This window comes from Lampetra fluviatilis, chromosome 1, assembly GCF_964198595.1.
Source record: "Lampetra fluviatilis chromosome 1, kcLamFluv1.1, whole genome shotgun sequence".
NCBI lineage: Eukaryota > Metazoa > Chordata > Hyperoartia > Petromyzontiformes > Petromyzontidae > Lampetra > Lampetra fluviatilis.
Window position 1 is genome coordinate 6864337 of NC_136275.1, and position 18660 is coordinate 6882996.

At 40.1% G+C, this 18660-nt stretch overlaps 1 protein-coding gene across 4 annotated transcripts in view; it reads right to left on the reverse strand.

Moving 5' to 3' along the window:
• LOC144931170 (inactive dipeptidyl peptidase 10-like) overlaps positions 1-18660 on the reverse strand; it is a 675556-nt gene that overhangs the window by 117847 nt on the left and 539049 nt on the right. For all 4 annotated transcript variants that reach the window (XM_078855035.1, XM_078855037.1, XM_078855038.1 and 1 more), the window contains exon 8: positions 5253-5373. In XM_078855035.1, the coding sequence (XP_078711161.1) occupies positions 5253-5373 (121 nt within the window). The remainder of the gene's footprint in view (positions 1-5252; positions 5374-18660) is intronic.

Below are 18660 nucleotides of genomic sequence, written 5' to 3' on the forward strand. Positions count from 1 at the left end.
TTTATTAGCATTGTAATGGATGTAAATAAGGTGCCCACCCAAGCAAACACCACAAATACTCAACAATTGAATGTGTTAACAGTTAAAAGTGCATTGTACAGCAGTGATATGCAGCACAATCGTTCAATTTGACCTATGATTGATCACAAAGTTTATATCCAATTGGGCAGCCCTGTGGCCAAATCTGCTAAACTGGTTGTTTTCAGAAGACGTCTATAACACCACATCAGAGCCAAGGTGTCGCTATGCTCAAACGAGCATTGGGCAGTGTTTATTTTCATCAGCAGCCCTCAACCACAAGTCGATATTGCACGTTGCTTTGATGAGGAATCTTTTGCACATAAGACAACCGCTGTTGACTTCTCACAGAATAGTACCAATTTTATCAACCACAGAAGGACAAGAGGCTGAGCTGACTATTGAGATGGATTTGATCGTGAGATGAGTGCTCTGCTACAGTGCCAGCCAGGCAGCATTAAGAAAAAATGTATAGGTCAGTATTTCTAAAACAAGTGATTACACCCCACATCTGATCCCTACAGATATATATAGACTGTAACATTTTTTTCAAATATATACTTACATATTTTTTTCGGTTGCCAAACGAATACATTATAATGTCACACTCATTATATACAAATACATATTCCGATTCTGATTCATTGCTTGAAATGTAAGATGCTTAGGACGGCTCTATTGTGTGCATAGAATAACCACCGTTAATTTCCCACAAAGTGATGCTCATTCTATTGACCACTAAATGGTGATTGGCTGCGCTAACATCTAACTGGAATCTGAACTTAACACAGTCAGATTATAAGAGCCACCAACTGATTCTGCTACAGTGTCACTCACCCGTGGCAATGGTTGAATGCGTGCATATAATTATAATGCTCTTCGCTAATTTAATCCATTAATTCACAGTCACAAATCTGACTATTTAACACAAGGCTACCATAGAAACAACTACAGAATCTAACAGAGGGAAGGAAGCAATGGAGACATTGGTGGCATCAACGGCAATGACCGTGCGGACCCCCTTGCCTCGAATGCTTTTAACACATTAATGATTTACGTGAGTCATGCCGATCTGATCAGCTGATGGCAGCATTGGTTTGTGCAGCCAAGTACCAACGGATGCATTTCATGTGCATCCGTGGAAATACGTTGCCTCCCGTGCACGTGTCTCTGTGCTCTGGTACTCCTGAAGCCAAATGCCGTGCAAAGTGAAAATAGGAAATAATATTTTTAGCATGGCCGATGTGCAAAAAATGCCACAAGGAGAAGAACAGCGTGAACTCTAAAGGCATTTTAAAGTAATGCATGTTATTGAGGATGTGCAGAAAGGTTTCTAAGGGTTACTATTGCATAACTGTCAGTGTAAGATTTGAAAAGGTCATGCACTGTATTAATATGGGACATTCAAACAGACTCAAACATGACATACCACACTTGACGAATGATTATTAAAACAAGTTTTAAGTCATATTTGTTCTTGCATCGGTGAGAGGTATTAATTTCTCCAGTAGTTCACTTTCATTCTGATAATAATAAAACATACTCTTTGGTTCTTTCGGCAAAGTCACGTAGGTATAAAATAAAATATCTACGTGACTTTACCTGCAGTCACGAAAGCTTCAAATAATAAGAATGATATGTATGTTTACTTTGCAACGCATCAAGCATATTAAAGTCTTATGAGGGTTTTCCCAAGAAAGTATTTCCTTAAAATGATCTTGAGACTAAATTAGGCTTTCTGAAATAAATTACTGAATCATTACACAATATATTTTCTTAAAATATCTTGTCATTGTTTTTTCTCATCCCGCATTGCTATTAATAAAGTAACAAATGTTGCAAATATCATACAAACATAATCTACAAGCTCTGAAAATGTTCAACTAATTTAAAATGCAATGCGAACCTGCAAAGTTTTTAATTGACGCAAATCTCGAATAATGTTTGATCGAGAAACGTATTTCTGCCATGAGAACGTAGAATTTCAATCTGGCTTAGAGACACCAAATGAGGTGAATGATGGCTCCTCACAATGCCTTATCACTGAGACACTAAACTTTGATGAGACTTGAATCCCTAGCATGGCAATATTTTATTATTGGTACTGCACACTACAATAACTAAATAACGCATATGAGATATTTACCAGTCTTCATATATACTGTTAGAAATGTCAAGACAAGTGACAAGTCCGGTGCTGTGGGACTTATCACAAATAGTGGTTATTTCTTCAATAGCCTCTAAATCACAATTTAAGCTTTGCCGTCTTTTGTCTTAGAGAAAATCTTCACAGATAAGAGAAGCTTTGCTACCAATAATTGGCTACCAAAAGGGGAGCAGGCAATGACATTGGCAGTTTGACCTGCAATAGCAACGTAGTCTCTTTAATGGTGTGTTTTTGAGATTGACAGATCCTATTATAAAAACGCAGAATTGGTTTTAACAGACACGATCATAAGCATAAAAATATGCTTTCTACAGCATCACCTCTTGACACAGATATAATGATAATGACTTTAAGACGGCATGTTCACTTTATCATTAAAGCTCGTATCATTACAGCTTCAACAGCTTCACCTCGTTTTTGTGCTCGACACGGATATCATGACTTTATACAGCGTATTCACTGTACCGTTACAGCCTGGGAATTGTGACACGCAAAGGTACATACTTAGCCTTTATGCTGCCACCTACGTCGAAGGAGTTGTGTTACGCGAAGAATAAGAAGAGGCAGTAAGGAACAATAATACCGGTTTGGCGTCACATCACACTGCATGACGCCTCTGTTGAAGTGCTGCCTTCAAGTTAGTGTAAAGACAGTACGGAGCGATAGTGGGACAATATGGTTCCCCGGGACCATGGTTACTAATGTACGTGCTAATGATGATTGATGAGACAAACGTTGACAGGGTCAAGTGAGGGGGAGCACGGGATACAATGGCGGGGGAAGTGTAATTAGGGCGGTGAGTGACAGAGCAGGTGCGGCGAGGAGAATTCGAGAATAGGGGCGTGGCTGGACCGGGCTGAAGAGCCGGCGCGAGCCGGAGCTGGTGGCTGTTGGTGTGGGGAATCGCCGTCGTCATTGTCGCCTTGGAACGGGTCGTCTCCATCGTCTGCGAGTTGTCTTAAGACTAGAAGCTATGTTGTCTCTGAATAGAGTTGTCTAAGTACCCCAGTGTATAGAGTCACTCCCGGTTACTCGTTGAGTTGTCAGTGGACTTTATTCATAATAAATATATGGAAGACAAGACAGTGTCTCTGACAGCTACATTACAGTGGTGTCAGAAGTTGCTATTCTAAAATGCCGAAGAAAGGAAATAGTAAGAACCCACTTGTAGCTTCTTCAGAGACGGAGGAGGGAGGCGGCCATGGAGTTCCCCCAGCAGCCCCGGGAGCCGGGAGCCCGGTGATAAAGCTCGAGGGTGCAGAGGATGCGGCACCTGCGTCGGAGGAGTGGCAAGCCCTGATGGCGGAGGCAGATCGGCTCCGGTTGACTGTCGCTGACTTGACGTCGAAGAGGAGAGTGGCGACTTCGGGAGCCGACGCGGCCGGGGACGAGCCGCAAAGTTGTGCGGGGATGGTGCCATTGATCAAGGAATTTATGGCGGCGGGGGTGGACCGGAGTGCCTTCACCTGGCGATTTGGGGCAGCATACCGGTCTGTCGGCTGGACAGAGGAAGAGGTGCTGACTGCTTTGCCTACGGCTCTTGACGATGATGGCCTCGCGGTGTTCTTGGCCATCCGTGAAAAGAGGGCTATGCTTCAGGATGCCTACAAGGAGATGTCTACTGTATAGGACCCACCGTCGGGGCCGAGGGGTGTCTGCAAGCGTGCAAGACCTTATGAGGACGGCCTTTGGGGGCTGCATGGAGCGTAAAATCTCTGTGTGGAGACGAATGGGCTGGCCGACCATCCAAGATTGTCGTGAAGCCGTCGCAAGAAGAAACGGAGTCTTCAGGGGGAGTGACGGTGGCGGATCGCGGAGGGTACCGGCGGCGACGGAGGACACCGGGACGGCTCCGGGAGTGGTGATCCCGGTCCGTTTTGACGCCTTCGCCGCGGGCGCCCTGGCTCGCCTGCTCTGCTGCGACCAGCTTCGACCCTTTGTGCGGGGATGCCAAGGATAATGGGGACATCATGGGGCCCCTTGAGTCCACCGCCTCGTCGACAGCTATGGCCCGGCCCAGGCGAGTCGTGATCCTCCAGACACCCGACCGCTAAAATTCCCCTCACGCATCAGGGTCATCGGGGATTCGGCTACAAATCCACCCGGGGAGAAGTACCGACGTCAAGAACTGGACATTTCAGTGACGGATCGCCTGTGAAGTTGTGGTTTTGAATTGTGTGTGGATGGGCATGTTTGAAATGTCCGTTGCTTGTTGTGACGATCGCAGGGGTTGCGTGCGCTATTCGAAATTTGGGCATTGTTATTGTTGTGTTATGAGTTGGTTGCAGTTGTCCGCATTGTTCTTCTGAGGAGTTAGTTGGTTCTTCAATCCTCAAACAATTTTTGTACGTTGTGTTAAATGGTTGATTCGGCCTGAAAAGAAATTGGTTGAAATTGTGTTAGCTAAGGACGGCAATTTTTTTTTAGAGAGGGGGGGGTGATGTTAAGACAGTACGGAGCGATAGTGGGACAGTATGTTTCCCGGGACCATGGTTACTAATGGTCGTGCTAATGATGATTGATGAGACAAACGTTGACAGGGTTACGTAAAAGGGAGCACGGGATCCAATGGCGGGGGAAGTGTAATTAGGGCGGGGAGTGATGGAACAGGTGCGTCGAGGAGAATTCGATGATAGGGGCGTGGCCTGACCGGGTGAGGCTTCAGAGCTGGCGCGAGCTCGAGTTGGTGGCTGTTGGTGTGGGGAATCGCCGTCGTCGTCGTCGCCTTGGAACGGGTCATCTCCATCGTCTGCGAGTTGTCTTGAGGCTAGAAGCTATGTTGTCTCTGAATAGAGTTGTCTAACTATCCAAGTGTATATAGTCACTCCCGGTTACTCGTTGAGTTGTCAGTGGACTTTATTCATAACAAATATATGGAAGACAAGACAGTGTCTCTAAATTACACGAGTATGTGTGCGATTTAGCATTGTGTGATACAACCGAGACCCCCAATAAAGTTGCTGATACAGACTGCCAAGGGGGAATGGCAAAATTCAATTTAGGATTGCCGACACAGCAAGAGCAAAGCACATTGTAACAAGAGGAGCACGCAGAGAAGAGCACTCACCTTCGTACAACCAGTCAGCAATGCCATTAAAGATGACGCCTTCCTTTCCGGAAGAGGTCAGCCGCAAGGCACTGCTTCTGACCTCCGACTGGTAGTAAAGGTTATTCTCAAAGATGTAAACCTGGAGACAAACAAAATAACCCAACATTTAACTTTCATATGTCAACAAATCATTTGATGCAATTGATGCTTCAAGAATGTGACTTTAAGATGGTAAACAAGGGAAATGTCAGCATGCCATGTGTGATGGCTGGATTACTGAAATGTGGAGGGGATTTTGACACGTTCGATTGAAATGCCTTTAAAGAAATTGGAATATGTGTTCAGCCAACCAATTATTAAATCTGACATTTCACCCAGGGACACCTGCCAAGGGATACAGAACACTATCTGTCTTTTTTATTATTATTATCATTATTATTTAGGATTACGCCAGTGGAACACATGTTTTCAATGAGAGATACTCATGACCTTTCTTCATTTAAATTTGTGGAAGACTGTCAAAAAGGCTCTCACTAGCTACATGAGCAAGTAAGTTGAGTTAATCAATAAGAAATCTCTCTGACACTTGTAAGAAAGACTGTGGTTTACCATAACATTTTGGACTCAATTCACAAATGTGCCATTTCTAACAAAAAATTGAATATTTCTGTGATGTCAACCCTATTTGGATACATTTTTGCCATTGAACCAAGTTATAAATACAGTCATTGGTCATGAGATGTTATAATAATGCTGTTGTATGTTTTATTTTTCTGTTTTACAAATAAAAGTACGTATTATATTATGCTTACATTTATATATTATCAATTTAAAGCTTTCGTGACTGCAGGGATTCATCTTCTTGGTTCTTTCGGTAAAGTCACGTAGAAGGGAAGTAATAAAATAATAAAAAGAAAACATAATAAAATAAAATAAATTTATTATATTATTACTATATTATTTTATTTTATTATGTTTTATTTTTATTATTTTATTACTTCCCTTCTACGTGACTTTACCGAAAGACCAAGAAGATATATATTATCAGTTAGAAACTACATTTATGTATATATTTTGTATATTTCTCCCTCAATTTTAACCCAATTGTGCTTATGGCATCATTTCATGAAATGAATAATTCATCCGGATCTCTCAGGGCAGTGCAACCCTTGATGACAGAGAAATTGTTCATGGAAATATATATAAAAGTTACTTCTGACATCCATTCACATCACCACTGTTTCACAAGACTTTTCAAACCACTCTGCATATGAGAGCTATGTTCATCGCATGACATTCAAACTAATATAAAATAAAATAAATTAAATCACGATGTTTCGGGCGCAACACAAGCCTCGGTCATCAGGTTGGACAACCACAGCAAGAAACAATTTCTGAAGTGGGCAAAATGGCTGCCGTGACAAGAGGCTATACAGGTAAGATAGGGGGGAGGAGCCAGGGAGGAGAAATAGAGAGGGAGGGGGTTAGGGGAAGTGGAGCACTGCTAGAGGGATTTACCGAAAGAGCCAAAGAGTATGGATCCCTGCAGTCACGAAAACTTCAAATCTAGATTCAAACTAATATTTTAATAATTATCAGAGCTGGAATTTTATAAAATGAAGTGTAGATACAAGAGTAATGTGAGGTTTTATTTTTTCATGCAGTCATTGGCAGCCATGTTGAGACAAACAACTAACTTGAGAACTCATTTTAATCACAGGCAACTGTCTGTATTCGAACCCAAAATATTAGAAGTTGCAAGCTCCACACTTTGACCTTTAAGCTACCCAGCCACCTCAGGTCTATGAATTGTTAATTGTCAAAACCTAAACGTCTATATGCTTGAAATAGCGACGGTGCCGTGTAACGACTGAAATGTTTTATGGGCTGACTGGTTTGTAAATTAAATGTATCTCCTCAATCAGTCATTTTGTCATCTGTGTTTAAAATTCAAGCTTATGGAATTTCATATTTTTCGGACACCGTCTTTTCCGTGTAATTTTATTATATTCTTATAAAATTGCTATATAAGCAGGAATGCTTTAGAGTTAGTGTTTTTCATGTTGCTTTTGGCTCTGGGAAAACATAGCTCACTGACTACACTACACCAGTATTTGGAACAGTATTATTCAACATCCCATGATAACTTGAAATTTGGCTGATTTCCATCATACTTAATGTTGCATTTCAAATGCTGATTACAGATTATTGTCTTATATAGCATCACATAAAGTGTTATGCTCTGCTTCGTAGAGCATAACACTATGATTACCAATCAGTGTGAAATGCACAGTTGTTTTAGAAAAGCTTAAAGGCAATGACAATCATCAAAGACCTGCTCGACTCTCACCATGGCAGCCATCCTGAGAATGCCTTCCGACAAAGCATTCTAATATATTAAATAAATAACGTTAGAAAACCTTTCCTGTAGTTTTATTGCATTGCAGTACTTTAACAAATCAATGCAAAGCATTATTTTCGTAACTAACGCATCAATATTGTTTGCAAAATCCACGTCTGATATAGAACATATTTAAATTGTGCTCATAAAAAATATACGTTTGAATAGTGGAGATGTGATTCTTGTGTATGAATTATTTATTACATATATATACTGTATATTTATATTTTTTATTGTTCAAGATCCCAACATACAAATATCCGCGAGAGAAACTCAGGTCATGAACACGTAACATTTCGAGCGAAACCCCCTCAGAAAGGGGATCTGTTGGAAGAATTTTGGCTCGCAGCCACCGTAGGGGTGATGATCGGTAGTAGCATATTTGAAGGGGGGGGTGGATGGGGAAGGGGTATGAATACATGTCTTAATGCCGATTGATATTTGTCTTTAATTGAAAAACATAATCGCCTATTAATTAATTTATCTGTCAAAAATAAATATTATGACGGAAGCAATCAAATTGTTGAAATGAATTGAATTACAAAAGTGAGTAACAATAAGGCCATGCATAATATTCAAGACTCTGAGATTTCCTGGTCTGTGCACTGGTAAATGGGAATACAGTGAAGGCACCTGCGGGTCAGTGTATTGTGGTGCCTTTTATGGGTTCAGCCATGGGCCCATAAACAGCATTCCATACATAAAACGCTCAAATATGAAACATAAATACACCAGATATACATGGTCATGAATTGTACGGTCATGGGCTATTCATCACACTTTTCTCGTTTGCGAACAAAAAAACAATCACAGTGTTTGCTGACTTTAATGTCATGGGCAATATCAGCACACCCGTTATTGGCTGCCCATCTCTGCAGCCGATGAGTTGATCCCCACTGTCTGGTGGAGATGCTGTTTGTTTGTCTTTAAAACAATTTAAAAGTCCGAAGGCGATGTGTGTGTGTGCCTTTTTTCCCATCCCCCACATTGTGAACAACACAATTGTTCTCCTTTATGTTTTTTTCACTTCTGCTGGCCCCATTGTACGTTTTGTGTGATAAACGCTCAAATAGATTGTATTGTCATGGCAGCCCTTCTCAACAATGTTAGGGGAAAGCAAGTACACATTCTGCACTCGTGAATCATCATAAGGGAACAATTGCCATTCACTGTGACAACCTATTGTGTACAATATGGGATCTTCCATAAATAAGCCATGTGTTGCCATTCATTTTTATGAGGAAGCCACCTTTACATCTAAATTAAAAACTAATTCCTTTAGAACTGCTTGTTGTGTTTAGATTGTTGTCCTTCCCCCGCAGCTCCGATTAGTACCGTTGGCTACGTACGGTGCGAAAGACATTCAACATACATATATATACAATAAAAAATAAACGCTAATATACAAATTTGACTAAACATTGAGATTCTTGGGGGTAGAAAAGTATTTATTACTTAATCAAAAATTGGTCAACTAAATGCTAACCAAACTCTACCCTAAAACACAAAAAACGTGATAGATTCAATAACATGGCGTTATTGACGGCTTGTGCTTTAGACAGAAAACGTATCGACAATGCAAGCGTATTGATTGAGTGATGCCACTTTCTACTCCCCGACCTTTATGGTGTCAAGAGAAAATGTGGGAAAGGGGTGAACTATTGTTGTGGCCAATTAACAAGCTGGCAGGCCAAATCTTATAAGTGAGGCTGCACTCTGTTTTCGTGCAATGTAATTCTAACCTACGATGCTCCATCTTTTTAATGGTGGGCATGACAGCCCACAGCACTCAGAGGGACATACGTGCTTAAGCCTTTGTGGCAGACATGCGGCATGTCCATTAAGACACACACTTTGAATAAATGGCAGTACTCTAATACGATTTCTCCCACAAATAATCAATATATCTGGCACTGACAATCAGAAAAACTTGATAGAAATGTCAATGCATGTTGTATATACATTGGGGATATTTTATGTATTTTTAATTTAGAACCTATTATGTTGATGAAAGTTAAATACATTCCAACAACACTATAAATGCTACAATTTGTGGAATGTATGTCAACAATTCTATTTTTTTTTATTGCTGTCACCTGAGTGTTTTTTGAGTTATTGAGAAATGTGTGGAGTTGTATAACCAGATACGTACAGAATTCAGCAAATACATGAACACAAGGTAGCCTCGATTTGCGCTAACTCAAAATCTAAGAGGACAAACCACTGATTTATAAGAACAACATTACTCGATTCGGTCTTGATTGTAATTGCTGGGCATGTTCAAAGTTTGCATAACATTTGCCAACTAAAACTTCTCATTTCAGGCTTGCCTGGGGACAAAAAACTAAAAACATTTTGTCGCCAAAATTACAACTGTTGCAAAACAGCATTCCCTAAAGAAGAATGAATTTCTACCACTTGAGTGGAAATCAATCTTAACTACATCCCGTAAGTATTACGCATAAACCTAGTAAAACCCCTCCATTGGCAAACTCAGAATATTTCCCCTGCATGCTTACCCAACATGCAACCTACTCGCATCACATTTGATATCATATAGTATCACGAGATGATGTATTATGTTGTGTTATACTGCTTTGAGTTTAATCTTGTCCAATTGCATATACTGTACTAATATATTATTGCGTGAACATGGAGATTTAAAGTTTATCAACAAAATGTACTCAAAAAGGTGTTTTTCCCTCTGAAAACGTGTGCACTAATTCGATTACTTTGATAATAAATTACAATATAAAAATTAATACTACTCAATGGCCTGAATCATAAGCAAATGGAAAACTACAAAAAACAGATCAATTGGTATAACATGGATGATATTTATATTCTCAGGTTTTTTTCGGTAAAGTCACGTAGGTAAAAACATTAAAATTAATGAAAGTAAAATAAAACAAAACAAAAATAAAATTCACGACGTTTCGGAGGCAACACAAGTCTCCGTCATCAGGTGGGACCGTCACAGCCGAATTAGCTGCATCAAGCTTCAAATCTAGAATGGATGATATTTTGCCACATTTTGACCAAATTTTGGAAGAAACTTAACTTTTACTAACATTGTATTTGACAAATTAAATTATTAATATTAATTAAATACAATATTCACTAAATCATGATTTTGATGCTCTTTAAATGAAAAATATATTTAATAGTTTTAATATTGTACTATAAACTGATGCATACCACATTTGCAGATTTAAATTTCCTTCAGACAGCTTCTGTACGTAATTTTTTTTATCAATAAATACGCCTGTCATTTCGAATAAATAAAAAGTGATCCTCGATAAACACGAGAGAACTTTTTTTCTGCTTGCGTTAAAAAGCAGAGGTACTCTTGTGAACATTCCACGAAGGATTATATAAATGTCACACATACACGGGAGGCAATTGTCATGTCTGAGGAAGCATTCTAATTTATGAATTAAGAATAATCAAATCATATCATTAAGATCCTTCGATTGTGCATTGCTCACTGTCCCACGCTCTATGCTTCACATTTGGGGTGACGGTGCCTTTGCAATTGCAGCACAAAAACAACTCTAGAATTTCTTGCCCTTCATGGTCAGGACGTCCGGGACATGACAGATCTTCAAATCTCGACTGTTTAATATGGATTTCTCACTTTCGTTATTTTCAAACGTCTTTCTCACTATTTCAACCTTTCCATGCATAGTGCCCTGAGAACGATTGTTTAAGGGCGCTTTATAAATTTTAATTATTAAGTTATTAAGTTGAATTTGATGATGAAAGTAACATAACAATGTGCCTAAAGAAGATAGTTGTTAACCAGTGCACACTTGTAAGGTATATCAACATGAAAACTAAAGGGACATAGGTGGCCGAGTATGGGTGGTGCTTGCCCTATCACGCTGTTCTGTGATGAACTGGCCTTTATAGTTGCTCACCAACAGCACTTGCCCCAGAGCTCTGTAAATTTAAACAGGTGACCCGACAACAACACCCCCCTCTCTCTCGTTTTGCAGACGGAGCTACGCGTTCTATTCTGAGCTGTCGATGATGAGTTTGAGGCTTCATTATTTGTGAGAAACAAGACTTCAAAGACATTTTTAAGATCGCCGCCATTAGGGCCCACATTACAGTGCCATTGTCCAAGAGTTTTAGAGTGGCGTGAGCGGCATCATTAGAGCACACAACAGCGGTGGCTCCTAAGAGCGACTTTACTAAATGTCAAGATTCGGAATTGCGATACGATACTGGAATTGTGGAGGGTTTTTCTGACCCTTCTATAGTTCCTTTTAAGTCCTGTCCCACTTGACATAATTTGCTCCATTCCCATCAATGTAACTCTAGCATTCAATTTAAGGAATTCATCCTTGCAATGCATGTTTTAATCTGTGTATCATTCAGGGTGAGAATCACTTTAAATTGACAACTCAAGTGTTACGTGCCTACTGAGCGCAGCACAGCACGGGAAAGGTCAATGCGTGCAATATTCGACAGCAAAGGATGATGATGGATGTACGGCATCATCTTGTGATAACCAATGCTCACGTGATGGCTTGATGCTACACGTGAATGCTAAGCTAACATGTCATTTTCGGTGAAATCGCTGTGTGTCATAAACATAACGCTTCATTCGTTTTCTGCACACGTTGGATTTACCCTGGATTAAAAAATGTCACGAGTGGCCTTGGAATGAGGATGGTGGTTGCTTAAGAAGACGAAGCTGCTCGTTGTGTGGAGATGCACGCAATCGACAATAACACATCTCACCCTTCTTCCAACATTACAGGAAACAAGCTGGAGATGGGATTGTGAAGAAAGCTTTTCGGTGAACTGGTGAATACCTTTAATCGAGTTGGTGGATTAAGTGGAGATGAGTAAATGAAGGGCAAATGACACCCATCTACATGACAACTGACGTAGTACAATAAGGAGGTGTCTAACCTATAGTATATTAGCAAAGTCAGATAGGGCAGTCCCCGACATTCGTAAGTCGAATGTATCGTAAGTCGGAACACGATAATGTACCGTGTTAAAATTCCCATAGGTCAGTGTTATGAAATGTCTTACGGATAAAAAAAAAGGAAGCATTGTTAAGCTCATAAATAAGGAATATTGTACATATGCTGAACCTAATAGTTCCGCCGTTAAGTTCACGAGTGCGAGTTCACGTTCAAATGTCAGATGGTTAAAATAAATATGTAACGGAAGCTCACATCGATGTATTTATTTTGTGTAATGGGTATTTCTTTATCCAGAGAATTTGATGTCCCATGTAAAAAAATATTAATTCGCTAAATATCTCAGCAGAGACCCGACTTAAATGTAGTCTTTAGACTCAGGATGCCCTGAGTTCTATACATTCTTGTAATACTTTGTCATTTATTATTGTTTGACAGCAAAAAAAACATAATGCAGGAATAAAAGTTGTCTTTAAGCAAGCAAAGGAGCAAGACAGCACAAGCATACAATATGCACGAGATAAATATAGAGGCGCTGAAAGAGATGTATGCAAAGCAAGTTAACCGTGACACTCAGGAAGGGCTGAACTGTTGAAATTTTTAAAAATACAATCTCGACATGCTGAAGGCCATTACCATGAATGGATCTGCTTTTTTACTTTTTCAAGCACTCAGTTCCTGTGGGTGTTTGTAGTGAAGTAATGGGGTATGCAGCAAGCACAAATAGATATTAAGCAAAGGATTACTTCATATATGAATTAGGAATACTACAATGCCTCTCTTATACCTGTATATTACTTGTGTTTGCAGCATATATCCACACCTTCAGTGTTTCTTGAATGTTCTGTTTTCTAACATGATGAAACAGTAGGCTTCAGTTCTGCTTATGTCTCCAGCACACAAAGTATAGGAGCTCTCCTGGTTTTGCCCTTGCTGGATGCTCATTATAATTTTAGAGCTTGCGCATAGTTATAAATATTAAAATGTTTTTTTTATATCATCTTTCATGCAAATTGCATCTCAGAATTGCTGAGGAACCAAGGACAAGCTGACAGGCAGCCAGGCATTGAGCTGACGCCAACACTTTCCCAAACTATGCAAGTCTTCTATGGATTAAATGTGTTTCCAGCCTATGAATAAGAGTTGATAGATGATTGAGCAAACCGGAGCACCCAGAAAAAAACCCACACGTGCAAGGGGGGCGCACTTTATCCCATACGGAAGGGACAGATGCTATTCTTCTGCACTTTCCTGTATCGCTTTCTCCTGGCAAGCCAGGGTATGGAACCTCGACACCCATGGGAAGGGAAATTCACAACATTTATGCGATCCACCAACCCTTGCCTCCACAGTGCTCCATTACAGGCAACATGCGAAACCACCACTGCCCGGTTTTAATAGGTGCAATTAATTATCAGCAAAAAATGCTAAATATAACATTTTACACATGCTAAAATGTGTTTTCATTATAATTTTTATATATAATGGGCAACGTGTCGGTGCATCGAATGATCGGCATCTTTGGAAACCATATAATAACAATATTTTATTCACAGATACTAGGTAGCAAACATATATGTAAATAATTTAAATGGAAAATTACGAATACATTTTATAAAACCAAATGAAAACAATTTTGTTTTGTTTAGTTCAACACGTAGGCTTTCGCGACCAATATCATCCATAAGATATTTTTTGGGTTAGATGGCGTAAATATATAAATGTGTCGTTAAAACCTGCCACCACCCGACACAGCCAACTAGTAAGGGTTGTCACTTAAACAGAACATGCCAATTCGTCACTAGTACAGCACACTGGTGTGTTGGAGAGCCAAGCCACAACATTTACAATCTGAGTACGACGTTACGCCAGTAATTACAACTAACTGTTACGTCCATTATATAGAGGCGTAGATGTGGTGATCACGCTTCTGCGCTCTTGTGCAAAGTGGGGGGGGGGGGGTATTACTGAGCCAACGTACATTATGCATGTACATTATGCAAGCCCTTTGATCTTGTCCTTGCTTTTGATTTAAAGCTTTCGTGACTGCAGGGATTCATATTCTTGGTTCTTTCGGTAAAGTCACGTAGAAGGGAAATACATAAAAAAAACGCCACTTTTTTCAAATTTTCTTGCTGTGGATTTCACACCTGATGATGATTGCTTGCGTTGCAGTCGAAACGTCGTGAGAATTTTATTGTTTTATATATATTTTCCCTTCTACGTGACTTTACCGAAAGAGCCAAACATAATTGTCCTTCCTGTCTATTGTGCGTATTAAAATAGCCGTAACAACGGTAATCCCTATTGAAACAGTTAGATTTCTCCACAAATCTGTCTGTCGCCTGATGAAGCTAGTTGCAATTACTGGTGAAACGTTGTACTTAGATTGTCAATGTTGTGGCTTGGCTCTCCAACACACCAGTGTGCTGTACTAGTGACGAATTGGCACGTTCTGTTTACGTGACAACCCCTACTAATTGCCTGTGTCGGGTTTTAACCACACATTTTTATATTTACGCGATCTAACCCAAAAAAACTCTATTATGGATTTTTTTTTTTAATCTGTACTTGCATTTTTAAACATTATCTGTTCATTAACTCTTTTCACTTTTTACAAAACCTGCTTCACTGATACTATCTCAGCTCCTTTATCTAAGCACTGGTTGCTACGGCTCATTAAAGAGTAAGGCATTTTCTAGGAATCAGCGCTGTCATGTTTTTGTATTGTTCGTTGTTGAAACCTTCTTAGCCGCCCCTACTGGACATCTGTGAAACAGAGCTTAAAAGCTCGTTGGATTGTGCCCGTATAAATAAATATTCAGATTTTGTTTAGGACACGATCAATGCGCACAGCTGCTCTTTAAGCAGCTCGGAAGAACTTAGTTAAGGCACAGCAACAATTCCTGCGTAGATCGTTAGGTGTAGCACAGAGGTACAAAGTGTTTAACGTTGCAAAGGTGCTCTAGCATTTTGCTTGAGTGTAGCAGAGGAGGTAAACTTTTGTGAATTTAGAAAGAGGCATGAGCTGAGCAGTGTTGCATCGCACGTTGTTCCGTAATGCGCAGATCTTGCTTTTGCGAAGGTTGAGCTACATACCAAGCGATAAGAATGACTGACGTGCCTGTGAAAGTTCGCGTAGCATCCACTGCATACTCATCATATGAAAATGTGGAATGTATAAAAAGTTGTTAAAACAACACACATTTGGTTACCAACCAAAAAAGAAGTATGCTCTCCAAATGAAATGTGAATTTCTGCCCGAAAGAAAAAGATTTATGCACCTAACAACACAAATTTATGAAACTTTTCCTATGCGTGGTCCTGCTTGGGATGTTGAGCCAGTTCACTTTGGATGTTGGCATAGAGGAAGTCTCCAACAACAATTTATGAACTGTGATATATATAAAAATGGCAACAGTATTAAATACTATATCTTAAGAGACCAATACACATTTCAGCGATACTCCACGACAACATGCATATATTAGAGCATTATCTCCTGATATACAGTATTTAACATCTGTTGAGATACTTCTTTAAACATAGGGCTAAATATCATCGGTATGAAATAGTGTGTTAAATGCTGATTATCAAGAGATCGATAAAATCTTCTTCACGCATACTGCATGACATCATGCACAAACCACGAGAAATATATAGGAACAGCATTAGCAATAGGAAATATAGATATGTGAAAAGTAAACACAGATTATGCAATTTACACATTACACAAGTTATAAATCTAAATTACAATGTTCTGTACTCTTGCACATTTAAAGTGTTTCCAAAAAAAGTCACTGATACAACTTGGAAAGAAGTCAATAAAAAAGTGAGGAAGTATCAGAATAATAATATTTAGGCAGGAGGAATCCGATGAGCTATGAAGCTCTTTTTTTGCAGATGTCCAGTATGGGCGGGTCAGCAGTAACCATCCAGAGCTACACGAATACAATCAAGACAGGCAGAACTCGGGAAAATGCCTCATTGAATGAAACATGAATAATTCAATCAATGAATGAATGCTGTCAGACACGACGACGTTGGATTAGAAGCACAGTCACTGACACAGAAAGTGGCTTAAACATATACAACGCTTGCAGTGGCGCATGCACACTATGATCCATCATTACTAATTAACGTGAACATGGCGGGATTGGAGCCAAATCAAATGTACCAAAGTTAAGGTAGGTTGTATTAGTCTCGAAGATAGAAAATATTTGTTGGCACACAAACTGGTCAGCAATGTATTGGAAATCATTTTACAACACAGATGTTTTATGGACAAGACTGTAATAAATATATCCAATCAATTGCTGCTCATCCTATGAAATTGTTTAATATTATACTGGGTTTCAACATTTCCTACATTAATCATTAATATGCATGCTTAATACGCATGTTTTACGTATTGCTTTCTTTTCCTCAAAACGTTCACGAAATGCATTTGGCCAAAGATTCTCTGTACCGGTACCGGTCCGTGGCCTGTTAGGAACCGGGCCGCACAGCAGGAGGTGAGCGGTGGGCGAGCGAGTGAAGCTTCATCATCTGTATTTACAGCCGCTCCCCATCGCTCGCATTACAGTCTGAGCTCCGCCTCCTGTCAGATCAGCGGCGGCATTAGATTCTCATCGGAGCGCGAACCCTACTGTGTAAACTGCGCATGCGAGGGGATCTCGGTTGCGCGCTCCTTATGAGAAGTCAGAATCCGACACTTATTTTAGTCCGCGCATGGCCACCCGTTATTTTATTTACCACTTCTTTCTGCGCCTCTTTCTCGCACTGCGCATTTGTCTCAGTCACAGTATTGGTAAGCACACAAGCCCTAACCCCTAGCCAAAATGAGTAAAAAACAAACGTCGCTGGAGAGCTTCTTTGAAAAGGGGGAAAGACCCAATGATGACCCCCCCCCCGGTCCGTGAAAAAATTGTCTTCCACAAAGCCGGTCCCTGGTACCAAAAAGGTTGGGGACCGCTGCTGTATACTATTGAGTGGATGTTGCAATGAGTGGTGGGGTTGTCTTTGGCCTTTTCTCAATGTATTCTGTTGTACCCATAAACACAGAGTACTTCAGTTGTGGAAAAATAAATCAATATAGCTTGGATTTGTAAACTGCCTACAGAGCAAAACAGTTAATATTGTGCATCATCTGTACAGAGGCTGCACACTTCATTCCATTATTCCAGTTGGTGTTTTCACTCCCAGGTGGCCTCCATCTCATCTCCCTCCACTCAGTATTGACCTCTTGCTCTTACATTCCTTGTGGATTGGTTAAACAGCTGCATTCTGTTGGTCTGTCACGTATAAGGGAAATAATAAAATAATAAAAATAGAACGTAAGAAAATAATTCTCACGACGTTTCGGCCACAACGCAAGCAGCCGTCCTCAGGTGAAGAACAGGTCTGTCGGAAAGACAGCTTCTGAATGGCTTTCCGACAGACCTGTTCTTCACCTGAGGACGGCTGCTTGCGTTGTGGCCGAAACGTCGTGAGAATGATTTTATTATGTTTTATTTGTATTATTTTATTATTTCCCTTCTACGTGACTTTACCGAAAAAACCAAGAAGATGAATCTCTGCAGTCACGAAAGCTTTAAATCGAAATTTAGCTGCATTCTGGTTGTTCTATTGCAATAGTTAGTCCACATTAGATTCGACCTTTTAACTGAAAGCACCACGGTGATTATATTATGAGCGAGCACATCGCAACATGTTGAGGTGATGGATCTATTGTCGAATTAACGGTGGAAAACAAGTGGGATCATTTGGTCATGAGTTCAAATCGATCAAATTGACTCCTTGATTATTTGACCAGTACCAATGGATGATTCGATTATTCAACCAGTGGCAGAGGTTTTTCGGTAAAGTCACGTACGAATATGAATCCTTGCAGTCACGAAAGCTTCAAATCTAGAAATTGATTGGGTTGTTTATGGCATTGTGCTGTAGGCCTGCTAATGGGCGCCGCGGTGGTGAGATGGTAACTACCTCACTTGGTATACAGGAGGTCATAGGTTCGATCCCAACCCTGATGCCTGTATATTTGGAGTTTTACATGTCTCTCTCCCCGTGGTTGTGTTGGATT